Here is a 13,793-nt window from a genome sequence, read left to right on the forward strand (position 1 = left end):
ACCTTCCCCCAAAATCCCGACCACCCACCCATTCAAACAGCAGCAGGAAAGTTCATGTACTTAAGATCAATATAAGTCTTTATTGTAGAAAAAAAAACAATGTCAGACTTTCCTATGAAACAAAAAAAATAACACACAATTGGCTGAGACATATAAATAAAATGTTTCTTCCTTGGAAAACTCATATTCTCACACTGAAAACCAATGGACACTGTTAAAAATATACCAGAATCATTCACTCTATAAAAAAACTGGATATGTGAACCCGTCATGGCACAATGCGGTGTATCCAGCCCACTCTTCTTTCTCCATAATATTGTTGCTCTTATTATTCAATGATTGGTTGTTGCTTACACAACACCGGGACAATCAGGATGATCAAATACAAAATTCATGCAGCATTGAGATTTACATTACTTTGTCTGTGTCCAGGTGTTAAGTTCACCAAATCTAAAAATATCTCTTGGTGTGACGATGTAAATGACTTACAAAAAATATCTAAAACTAGGTTCTGAGGCAGACCAACAAGGTATGTGATATGTCAACATAGATGCAGCCATACAATTTAAATCAGTTCTGATAAGTGACATGACTTACAGGAAATAAAGTGTTTCTTTCAACCTACAAAACTACCCTGAATTGTATTTATATATTTTTTGGAGTGACCATTTTGTTATGTACTGTGTGTCATATCATTTGTTCCGCAGAACACTACCTGTCATTTAGAAATTAAAGTTATTGGAGGAGGAGACTGCATTTAAAACTAGAAAAGAGAATATTTAAGTTAAACTACGATATGCTTTTGCAATCCCTCTGAATAATACGCCTGTTTGAGAAAAAAAAAAAACAGTTTTAAAGATGGTGCATGTAGTTTTACAATAAATTACTTTATTCATTAACTCTGTAAATGAATAAAGTAATGAAATGAATCCGACGGGCCTGTTAAAAATGTGATCTGTGCTTTTAAGGTTCAAACTGCCAGGGAAAGGCTGCTCCCTGCAGCCACTACTGAACGATAATCTCACCACAGAACTAGAGTTCATGCAGAGTGCAAATACAGACACATGGGAGTAAAAATGGCGCAAGTGTTTCTCCAAACCATCCAACATCTGAAGTTATCTGTCACAGCGTTGCTAATACTTTGCAAGGGTCTAGACATCAACCCAAACAATCTCTGGGCTCAGAGCACAACAGCTGGGGAAAAAAGGGAGTGCTTGTAGAGAGGGAGTGAGACATTTGAACACCGTGTATCCATTCGCATCATCTGTGATCTGCAGCGGTGTTCTTTGTTCCTGGGCTGTTCACAAGGAAGGAGAGAAAGGGCCAGGGAGGTGAAGAGGTTTTCCTTTTTCATCAGTCAGTTTCATTAAGGGAACAAGGTCGCCGCCATTCCTGGCCTCGTTCATGGATCCATTTGTTTGATACTAAAAGACAAAATAAAAAGATAAAGATAAATATCTATTTTTCCTTATTCAGTCCTGAACAGGTCCAGTTCAGCTATAACACCATTTTCTAGCGGGTTACTCTAACCCCACTGGGTGCAGTCGATGGAAACAGTACAGCTGTTAACCTTTCAGATTTAAGCTATATTTACTTGGAAAAAGAGGAGCTTACCCCACTTGTTGCCCACCAGCACTGGACAGGCTGCATGTCGGGTTCTGTAGTCTCCCTCCCCGCTGGGGAACAGATTATACCAGAACACTGCCGAGCCCTACACACAAACAACAGGCAACACAGGTTAGCAGGGCTTCAAACCCTTCAGGGATAGCCTGGAAGTCAAAATGTAGCCTCAGGTTCCTGAAATCATTCCCACAGATTTTTGACAGGGGAAATTATTAACAGGGAGTAATTACAAATGTGTATGTGGACTAAACATTTGTATTCAATTACAGTAATGAACAAATAAACAATTTCATATAGTACATGATCTAGTTTTGCATGTAAAGGTAGCCCTTAGAAGACTGTGTTGTGTGTAATAGAAAAATTAATATAAAAGATGCTAACTAATTGGTACGTGTCCTTACTTGGAGGCAAAAACAACTTTCACACTATTTTGTACATCTTTATTGTGTTATTAATCTATATATTAGTATAATGCAAAACAAACAAAACACCTGGGGATTTGTTGGCTTTATAATATGACCAACTCAGATACAGCTACTGAGTCAGTTATATATTTGTGTAAAGTAGTAGTGGAACATTAGCGGTTACCTTTTTGGGCCAAACTGCTGCACCAACATCTGGGAATACTGTGGCTCCACCTGATGCTACATCACTCATCTACAACAGAGACCGAGAGAGGAATAGTTCAGTCTCTCAAATCAAACAATACAAATAGTAGTGGAAAATAGTTTGTGGAACTGTTTGAAGAAAATACAATACAATTCCGTTTTCTCCCATTAATCATTTTTACAGCAAATGTAACATCATTCTCATTGAATCATCATAGCAAGTCCTGTTTTACTCAGATGTAACTTTGGTGACAGCAAAGATTAAGCCCACAATCAGAGGCTAGGGATCGACGTAAATGTATAATACCAGGCACACTGAGCAAACCAAAGAGGAAAAGTTATGTTGAGCTTCATTCTCACATTTCATTGGCAAGTATGAGACCGCTCCGTAGAGAAGATTCAAACACCAGTATTTCTGTCAAACATTTAAAACAGCTTAGTGGAAGTTCAATCTAAAGTTTAAAACCATTGAATGTACTCACATAGAAGAGCCATGTTGCTATGCGGTTGCCAGTTCCTAGCTCCTTAAAGGCATCGGGCTCATCTTTCTGTGGAGAAACGTCACATTTAATGTCCTGCCATTTAAACCTTACTGTACATCTATAGAAAATGTACTTGTGTTAAATACAAAGGTTTCCTTACCCTTCCAAAGTCAAAGTGTGGTTCGTATTGACCTCCAACGCCATAGTTTGCAACCTAAAGAACAATCAAACATATGAATTAAGTCACACAGCTACAAATGAGGATTCTATTAAACTAAAACACAAACAGTATGGGAAGGTTGATATTAAAATGATATGTTACCTCTATATAAGAACTTTGTGGATTCAGTAAGGTCTTGCATTTAGAAAAAGGATAGAAATTCAAGAAAAAAAAAACTGTGCTCAATGTCCTTCAGCTAACTCTTTACCTGCAGCTCTTCTGCAGTGTCCATTTCCAGTCCGGTGAGATCTTCAATTCTCTGGTTGATCACGTCAATCATTGGATCTTCATAGCCAGTGAGCCAAGCGCTGGAATACAGAAGGGAAACAGAATGACTGAGAAAGCAGGCAGACGTGCTGTACGGTATGTCAGTGAGGCACATATCTGTCCACTAGATGGTAGTGAAGGTTTCTTTTGAAATAGGCGGCTGCAAGATATGTCATGCTGAAAAGTTGCCATGAAAAGCTTGGAAAGAAAGTAAAGTTAGGCAATACATCACGTGATAGAAAAGGGAAATAGAAAACATGAAATAGAGAAAGCTGGCCAGTTTCAGAATCTCCAATCAGCTCAGGGTACAGGGTGTTTTAAACTGTGTGAGCACTTGGGAATGTGCCTGGTACAGGACTGTGGCTAAATATTATCATGGGTTTAACTTAACACAACCGGCCTTTCACACTCACTCATGCACACCAGTCTAAGAGTAGACTCCGATATAATACGCTTTTGACAAAGCTAATGAACTTTATTGTGAAATATGAAAAAATTACTCATCTATATAGTTCTGCAGAGCACATGATAACATTCACACTGGCATTTCTTCTGACGATAAATTAGAAGCCACCGTTTCTAATACAAATCCTTTCACATTATAAAAAAATGAAAGATACAATTTATATGAAGTTACTGATGACATGAGGAACAAAGACAGAATTGAAACATCTCAAATTTAGGGGATTTTTCTGAAGACATTACAAAGCCTATATTCTTACCACCCTGTTTTATGGACGTGTTCCTGAGAATTACAGCACATCAACCCTAGGAAATGTGTGTATGAGAAAAGCAGTGAGATGAGTCAGCTTTTTTTAATCAAGAGTTTGTGTTGATAATAACTCGTATTTTTGAAGGCATGCTGGGCCAAATGTGAGCAAATACATTTTTGCCTGATGTGTTGCACAAGTTCATTGAGCGGTCAAAGTCTTCCGAGTTCTTTCGCCTGTTTTTCTGTTCTCTGTATCACTTTAACAAACTGAACTGGAGAGCAATCCTAGACGCATGTATCCATATAATGAAGCGAGGTGAACACTCGGAAACCAGTTGAATGATTCCTCACTGAATTTGGAAATGCATGCTGACTAACATGTACACATACAAAAACATCAAAGGGACAACACACCCTTAAACCCACGTAGACACGGCACCGATACTTTAATTATCAAGAACTGTAAAACCAAATAAATGTGGGTTTATTGCTGGCCTGGTATTTTTAAGGGTGGGTCCAACAGGCAATGTATCTATTGAAGTGGAACAGTCATTCATACACAGGGCGGCACTTTTCTAACATATATAACAATCTCTCTTTGTACATTATGCAGCATACATTTATCTGTATTTTTAAGCTTTTGCGTATTTTTAAGCTTTTGGAGCTTAACATTTTCTTCCATTTCAGAGATTAAGACAAAGAAAAGAACGGAGGATGACGAAGTATGTCCTCGAGCTCTCCTGGTCACCTGTTACCTCTTACCTCTTGGAGACTCTGTACTGGGCCGTGGTTAGTGTCCCGGTAAGGGGGTCATGCACCGTGGCTCGCCTCAATACAGTAGTTACAGCCGCACAAGGACACGGAGGTCGAGGTAAGGTAGATAAATAAAGGAAAGAAAAGAGGATGATGGAATGTGATACCCACAAGAGAAGTAAAAGGAGGAAAGAGAGATAGAGAGAGAGAGAAAATAAAAGGCAGATGTGGTCACTACTTGTTAATGTTATTCTTTAGAAGAGCCAAGAGAGTGATCCATGAGGCAATGTTCAAAACCAAATTAAATTGCAAAGTAAGAAAGTGTATCAGTAGGTTATCAATGAGTGCCTCAATACACGTCCTGGCTCAAAAAAAGCCACTATGTTAATATCAGCTAGCAGAAAAATAAAAATAATGTTCCCCTTTCTGTGGAAGACTCAAACACTTTCATTCTCCCTCAAAAAATATAAATCCATTAGCTACGAAAGAAAACACTTTTTAATAGTTCTTTAATGTCTGTTTCACTGGTTAAAGCAGCAACAAATAATATATTTATATTTATTGACCAATAAAAGTCCACCAATGGTTATTTTTGTTGTAAAGCTTTGATCATTATCAGCTGGATTGTTTGATTCAGCTCAAGAGCCTTCAAGATTTGGAAGGGCGGAGAAATGGAGGGGTGCAGACGGACGGTACAGAGGAGAAATGGGGTGAGTTTTTGAAGGAGAAGGAGGAGGAAACCTCTCTTTCTCCCTCTCAGCTCTCTCCTATATCCTCTGCTGTTGGCGGCTCCTCCTTACCTTTTGCTGATCCGGTATGGCGCTGTCTCCAGCACGCCTGTGATGGGGTTGGAGATGGTGGCCCTGCGCAGCTGTGAAGCCAGGGACATGATTTACCCACACACAGACACACATGCAAAGATGTGTGCCTGTGTGCTTGCCTAACGAGCCTCACAGCCTTGATATCCCACTCCTAAACACGCTCAACTAATATTGTCAGAATTATCGTTTTTTCAAACTTGTTATATTTATCTTTTATTAAAAAACTCAATGTATTTCCCTTAATATTATGTCAATTTCTCCATGTAATATCAAAAAGAATGTATTGAATATCAATTATTTTTAAAGGTATGGTGAAAAAGTTAGAAACTCGAATATCATGACAACACACTAATGAAAGTAGGGCTGGGCAATATATTGACATAATATCGATATTGTGATATAAGACTAGATATTGTCGTAGATTTAAGATATCATGATATTGTAAGTGTTGTCTTTTCCTGGTTTTAAAGGCAGCAATATAGTAAAGTGATGAATGTTCTTAACTTATCAGACTGTTTGAAAAGCCTTTCTAATGTATGCCTTTAACCGATGATTTTTCTATCAAAATTGACATTGTGTAAATATTTTGTGAAAGCTTCAATGGTCAACCCTACAATATCGATATTAAGGTATTTGGTCAAAAACATCATGATGTGATTTTCTTCACACCACCCAGCCCTAAATGAATGATCCTATTATGTCACGTGGAACTGTTAAGTTACGTTTTTATACATACATCATATGGCATGATTGGAGCACTTGATCTACAGAAAAATGCTTACTCTTGGCTTCGCCAGTTGCTTGACCTTCTCGATTTCTGCTTCGGAGAGGATGTCGAGGTAGCGGACAATGTAGGGGCGGTCCCACTCATCTTGCTGTTTGACAGGAGCCAGCACATATTTGGGGTTGTGATTGTTGTCATAGTAACGACAGAACAGCCGGCTCTGCCTGCGGGGGGTCTGGTTAACAGAAGAAAAGGACATTTAAGTGATGTGAATTTATTTACTTAGAAATTATGTTTTTGTGTATCTTTTTGTTTCCCTCACCATTTTGATGCCCTCCCCACGACAAAGCATCTCGTACTTCTTCCTCTCTGGGATCTGATGATTCGAGACCTTCTTGCTCTTCTCTTTCTTTTCGGTTGTTTCCTTTTTACCTGGTTCCTTCCCTTCAGCCTCATCAGCCTTTCTCTGCTTCTCCAACTGGAACTCAAAGTACTTCAGGTTGCCATTGGCGCGCTGATGCTCTGAGTCTAAAAATGACAGACCAACAGAAATAATGGTGGTGTGTACAAATAGTGAGGACTGCAGCACCTGTCACCTGAGAATATAACAGCCCTGCAATCAAAATAACTGAGTTTCTAACACGTCATAATTACATTTTTATTATTTATTCAGTCTGACCTTATCCACTCAGAAACAAGATGGTTAGAGAGTTCAATAGTATATACAATTCTATAATAAAGTATTATTCAGCGTCATTACTATAAATTAGGGTTGTGCATTGCTCGTATTTTAATCTCGATTAAGATTTTGGCTTGCAACTATTACGAAAACAACGTAATTTTTTTATTTATTATTATTATCTTTTATTTTTTTTGGTTTTCCAGTTGAATTATACTTAAAGTTCAGGGTAATCAACTGTTTTTAATAATCGTGATATCAATTATTGACCAAAAATATAGTCGTGATTATGATTTTTGCCATAATCGCACAGCCCTATTATAAATACATACAATTAAACAAATGGAACAGTTCATTTCTAAGAAGAATTGTTATCTAGATCTCTGAATTCCCTGGACAGAAGACCATTTTGTTTCATGACAAATCTACAAGCAACCAAAATGAGACCAATATCTGACTGTAGGTGATTATAAAATATATATTATATCGGGGGGGAAATGTCACATGGATAATATGGATAGTATGGCTTAGACCAGGGGTGTCAAACTCAATTTCATCGCGGGCCACATTAGCATAAAGGTTGCACTCAAAGGGCCGGTTGTAACTATATAAATATATAATATATATACAAAATAATGTATTATATTACATTATTGCCTCTGAATTGGATTATTATCGGATAGGATAATAACTTAGTAATAATAATTGCAAGTCTCTTCAGTGCACATGTCACAAAACGAGATGCATTGTGGGACATGTAGTTTATAGGCGCCTTTTTGCGGGGCCACATAAAATGAAGACGCGGGCCGGATTTGGCACCCGGGCCTTGAGTTTGAGACCCCTGGCTTAGACTGATATGCATGTGGTTTAGAAATGTTCTTCTGCTTCGTATGTAAATAAGTTCAAGACTCTTATGCTGTCGCTTTCAATGTAATTTTCAAAATGTACCATAATGATTTCATTCTAGCTATTTGGATACAAACAATACGTGCTTTCCTTTGTTCATAATATGATGTTGTGTGCTCGGTAAAATTAAGGCTATTTCCCCATCCTTACAATCTTATCCAAACCAAAATAAAGTCTGGTGTCTGTGCATGTTTGTGAAAAAAAGTGCATTATTTCCTGTTTGATCCTATAAACACAACATATCTTGAGCAGACATTTTAGAATCCATACACTAACACATTGCAAAACATGCCTCCCAGAATACTTTTGAAAGTTGGAAAAATACTTCATAGAGTGGTGGAGGGACTCACCCAGTTTTAGGAGCTGCTTGGTGTAATCCAGGGCTCGATCTATCTCCCCCTGCTGGTAGATGGAGTAGCTGAGGTAGTCGAGCACTGTCACCTTATCTATATTGGACTCCTCTCCCTGTTCAAGCTGTTTCAGAGCCTGGGACATCCACAGCTCGGTGTGGTAGTAATCCACATCGGAGTAGGCGATCTTCCCCAGCTCATAACAGTCCTCCACTGTCATAAAAGTCTTGTGCTTCGCTCCTAGCATGCAGAGGACACAAGGAAACAACAAGAAGGTGTTTACTGTGATTTTCATCGCACTTAGTCAGTTAATTGTATGCTTCCTGCTTTGGAGCTTTTATCAGGTAGGTGTGGTATGCAGATTCAGAGCCCTTACCAGGTAGGTCTCCTGTAGCCATGGTGTTGGCAGTAAGTCTGTAAGTGTCCTGTAACCTGAGGAGAGCTTTAGCTGCCCCAGTCTGGTCCTCATCTGTGGGGAAGTACTGTCTCTGGATGGTCAGGTTGGAAACAAATCCTGAGAGAGAAAGATATGAGAGAAACCCAGAGAAATTAATAGTAGGATTATTTATAGGATAACTTACAATCAGTCAAGTGGACCATTAATACTCTCTCTTCAATCAGAGTGACTTTGATCTTGAGTGGGAGGATTAAAGTTCGATCAAGACATGTGACCAACATGTATGAGTTATATTCTACCTCAATAACTCATGTTAGGGTGACTGAGCAAGGCATCCGATTTCTCCTTCAATATAACAAGTATGAATATACGTATGAATCTGAGCAAGCATATAGTTGCTTTGGAATAAAAAAAAACCTTTGCACATTCTATAAATGTTGCTGCACTAATTAGGGAGTTCCAAGATTACCCAATCTCTACAAATGTATAGAAATCCCTGAATCAAATCAACATCAAAAAGTATTGGAAAATCGTCTTTTCTGTTGGTTACCTTTTCTTGGTTTTCTAAACTTTTGGCACTTATCACTATTTGAAACAGGTCTGCTTTATCCATACCGTCAGTGGTGTCACTGAGCACCAGGCTCTCCAGCATCGCCCACTCTGTGTTCAGCCTCTTCATCAGTTTGAAGGCATTGACCGGGTTTCCCAGGTAGCCCTCGGGGTCCAGTGTGGCTGTGGCTGACATTGATTCCATCTTCTCAGCCCACCTATCACAAGGATGGTAATACACAGTTAGGTGCATTCCTTACATATGAATCCAGAAGCAATACTATCTTAATATTCAGAAACACTGAGACAAGTTTCCAAAAACTAACACTTTAATCTTCTCAAGCTTGGTCTCCTCTGCTCTGATGTAGTCCTTTAGGGAGGTGACGAGGTCTTTTTCTGTGTATAACAGATCTGTCATCTGGCCTGAAGAAAACAAATGAGAGATACTTCACCATCATTACTGCAATGATTCATAACAAAGGTCATCACTCATCTCATCCCAATGTCGTAACATCTCTTGCGTCCATAAGTGAGATGCAACTAAAGTCAGCAAAGGGAGATTTTTTCTTAAACAAGGAACATATATTGCTTGATGTTTTTACCTATTGAGGTGTAGAAGTCATTGCCGGCTGAGAGCGACTGCAGACAGTTTAGCAACAATAGACACAAACATGGCAGCTCCATCCTGGAGAAGCAATGAGAGAATGAGATACATTGTTAAATAGATTAACTTGAACATTGAATCATGCATATTAAAACAATAATATCAAAAAGGAGAATGGCAGAATGGATTGCATTATTTACATACCATACCAAATTCCCCAAGTACCACATACTAGGGATGTCACAATACAAGAAATAAATTAGTCACTATCAATACCAGAGAAACTATTTTCAACCTCCACGATGTATCATATTGATGCTTCCCTTCACTCTCACCAGTGCTGCTCCTACTGAATTGAAAACCTTGTTGTTGGCACCATTTAAGAGCGGACAATCCACACAGACACTTTTCATAAATGTTCCCAAAGGAAAACTGATGACATCAAGGTCTGGGGATTGTCCATAGTAACTGGGTATTATTTCTGGCAAGCTGTTGAGCGAGTAGAAGTCTCAGCAGCAGCAGCCATCTCAAAACCTGGGAAAAACTATGTGCAAGTATTAGTGGGTAAGTTGGGAGAGTATTTGAAATGTTACTTGTGAATTGGGTGTACTGTCCATTTAGCTTACAGAGAAAAAATGTATATATGTTAAGAGAGAAAACGAGTGATGAAAACTTGAAGAATCTCCTGAATTAAAGAATGAAATCTGTTTAGAAGTGCAGCCTCGCAACCACCACACAAAGCCAAATATAAGTCTGTGGTTGGTGTCACTGTGTCCGGTTTGTCTGTGGTGATGACATAGCCATAACTAACTGGGATGCTGGCCTTTGAAGAGTGGTACTGGGATATCTCTATCCATACAGACAGAAATGAGAAGAGAACACAGGCTGACTGAAAGGAATAAATTAGCAGGCAGGTGTCAATGTGTACACACTGCATTCTCAGTATGCAATTGTTTACATGATGAAGTGAAAACTTGGCAGCAGCAGAGGAGCTGCTTGGACAATGTCATCTTTATTTACTGTACTAAAATACATTATTTACTTTCTTTAAACTTCCATCTGGATTTACATGTACATGTATGAGAATTTCACTTTGAACATATCCTTGATTCTTAGCCAATTAACTTACTCATCCTAAAACATAATGTTGTTGGTACATTGTTTAGTCAGTTGCTCATGTTAAATAAGTCTATGAAACTTTGATAGGTAAAAAGTATTACAGGACATTTACACTAGTTTAATTTCCACAATATTTCTTGACTAATAATAGCATGATGAAATAGATGTTTTAAAGAAAGGATAAACAAAAAAGCTGAAATATAAAAAGGTAAAATAATAGCACCCACCTGTCAATATTCTTTACAAACACACTTGCTCAAAAACAAACCCTCACATGTATCTTCATGCCCACACATTAAAAAACTGTTCACCTGGTGGCAAAGTAAAGGTCATGCATGCAATCAGTCGTGCATCAATGCTGATTTCTAAAGCCCTTTGCTGGAGGCAGACAACAGGCTCAGGCAGGTTCTGACTTTGCCACATGGACAAGACTTCAGTGGAAATAAAATTATTACTTCATATGAGATTTAAATTAAGGTCAGCAGCAGGCAGCAGAGAGGCAGACATATAAGTGACAGAGCTCTGCATATTCAATATATTCAAGCAGAGTTACATTTGTTTAAACCAAAGAATATTTAGAAACTTCAAGGTAAAATGAAAGTTATCTTTATCTCTAAATGCTCCTACTGTAATTCAAGAATATTTGGCCCCACTCAGTCCAAGATACCATTAGTGTGCCTCTGACAGGATACAAACTCTAAAGAATATAATTATTGTAATGACAGGCTCACAGCTCTTGTGTCTCCACTGTTATAATATTGTAGAAGTGAAAAGTCAAGATTAAAGCTGCAAGTATAACAGTTATCATTTAGATCCACGCAGCATGCCACACACCAGAGTAAGTGGTAGTGAGAGTTGTTGTATGCAAACATGCTTGTACGTGAAATGCCAGAAAACCAAAACATTCCTGATGGCAATTTAACATTTAACCTGCCAGACACATGTGAGGCCATTTCTTCAAACCTGTTTGAAAAAACTACTTTGCATGACATTTGCTTTAAAGTTTTAGTTTTCTGACTTCTGACCTGTAAATTGAGCTGCATTCTGTTCAGACATGTTTGTTAGAAGATGCTTTTCTTTACCAACCGTGTGCTAATTTTGGGGAAGGTGGATGTTTACCAGTGCTCTCACTTGCAAGGAAGCATCTACCCTCAGAAAACACAGATAAATGATTAGCTTTATTGCATTCGTGGAGTTTTCAATTGACTAATTTTCCTGTCTCTTTAGTAACTTCCAACTTTGCTAAGAATCACTTTTAACAAAGTAAATACCCCAAAAATACCCATTTCAATAAAATGTTTAATGTATCAAGACAATATTTTACAATAAAGTAATAATAAATCACAGAAAAAGTGTTAATCCCCACATTGTTATAATTGTGCCTCAGTGCAGTCACTACATTTGTTAACTAAATTAACCTTGTTCTCTTGGTCTGCACTGTATTTTAATATCTTTCTCACAGTTACATTTCCTTTAGCTGAAGTATATTTTCGAAGTTTAGCAGGGAGTGAGGCAGGGGAGTCAGATAACACAGGATGTGGATGCAAGAGGACTGCCACGTCTTCGCCCCTCCCCGCCGAGGGAAACTCATGAGTGGACCCAACACTTCTCAATGGAGTCTGGCTGGTTTCACCAGGAATAACCCCTCAGTCACCCCTATAAAGTTGCTGACAGCAGGGGGTCTTTTCATTTCTTAAGGACCGCAGATGCCATTTGTTGACTCCTAAACTAATTAAGATAGTTAACGTTAACGGTTCCCACACGAATGTGACGTAAAAACAGTTTGCAGTGAACGTTCGTTCGTGTCCCCAAATAGCCTAATACCATTGGCTCACTGAAGTGTGCAATATGGCAGACCATGTAGAATGCATAAACAAATAAATCATTGTATAATATGCTGCTAATGTATCGAAATAAGTATTTATTATTATATGATAATATAGAGCAGAGCCTAGGAAGCAGCATCCCACGCTGCATTTCACTGGAATGCCATAACATTGACTGAGTTTCATAGGAAAATGCAGGCAGCGTTTACTTAACTGGCTATTTGTTAACATTAACCTTTTCAACTGAATTTTGCAAATATGACTCCCTTCAACCCAATGCAGTTTTTGTATATTATCCACTGCTGTCGAGAACCATTACACATATTAAAGTTTCGTCCAGGTTAGCTAGTTTTTTAGCTAGCTCGGCAAGCTAACCTAACTTTAACGTTCTAGAATGTTCAACGGTCCCAAGTGAAAAACAATAGAAAACGGACAGTTCAAATCTGCAGGGTGATATGACAGCTAACGTTACCTAAAAACGCTCTGGATGTGAATTGCTCTTGCTATCTTATCTGATTCAGAAGTCAATATTTACCTAAACGAGAGCATCCTGTAGCAGAAATATGTGTAATCCCGGCTCTTGTGTCGTATGAAGTCTCGACTCCAACCGGTCACCGTGCAGGTAACGGGGACAAAATGAACATCTGCTGGTGTGTAAGGACGGGATTCATAGAAGTCTGAATGCTACGTGCAGATTCTCACATGCATAAAGTCTCCTACGACCAGACTTTGGGGGCTGGCGTTGCTATGGGAGGTGTCTTAGCCCGTGGTGAGATAGTCATGGATGAGTATTTGGGGTATAAATGTAAAAAAAGAAGCGAGAATGTGTACTCGCAAATATCATACCTCTGCCAGATGTTGAAATTGTGCCGCAACAATGATATGTGATGTTGTTGTGTGGTCCATGCTATATTGTCTCCAATCAAGAATGTGCAATTGTAGTTTGATTGACATATATATTCAGTACCCCATTCAAACTGATGTTATATTTAATTTGGCATTTTTGTACTTGGCTAAAGCTCCTTTTCAGCATTTTCACCTGCAGTCTCTGCCTCTTTCTCCACATTCCAGAATATGTCTTCCGACCGACCAAAAAAAAAAAAGTATGACTGGAGGGAGAGAATTCCTGCTGTGGCCTATGCAACTGAGTTGA

At 38.6% G+C, this 13,793-nt stretch overlaps 1 protein-coding gene across 1 annotated transcript; it reads right to left on the reverse strand.

Moving 5' to 3' along the window:
* Positions 1-60: 60 nt before the first annotated feature.
* p4ha1b (prolyl 4-hydroxylase, alpha polypeptide I b) lies at positions 61-13,375 on the reverse strand. Its single transcript, XM_034100751.2, has 15 exons — positions 13,176-13,375; positions 9,694-9,776; positions 9,418-9,514; positions 9,158-9,309; positions 8,522-8,659; positions 8,146-8,385; positions 6,533-6,738; positions 6,269-6,445; positions 5,466-5,536; positions 3,142-3,241; positions 2,874-2,927; positions 2,714-2,779; positions 2,212-2,280; positions 1,615-1,711; positions 61-1,424 (listed from the first exon to the last, which is right to left on the reverse strand). The coding sequence occupies exons 1-15, from the start codon at positions 13,187-13,189 to the stop codon at positions 1,354-1,356; spliced, it is 1,635 nt and encodes a 544-aa protein (XP_033956642.1). The 5' UTR covers positions 13,190-13,375; the 3' UTR covers positions 61-1,353.
* Between the last annotated feature and the right edge of the window lie 418 nt (positions 13,376-13,793).

The sequence above is a fragment of the Pseudochaenichthys georgianus genome, chromosome 15 (assembly GCF_902827115.2).
Source record: "Pseudochaenichthys georgianus chromosome 15, fPseGeo1.2, whole genome shotgun sequence".
Taxonomy (NCBI): Eukaryota; Metazoa; Chordata; class Actinopteri; order Perciformes; family Channichthyidae; genus Pseudochaenichthys; species Pseudochaenichthys georgianus.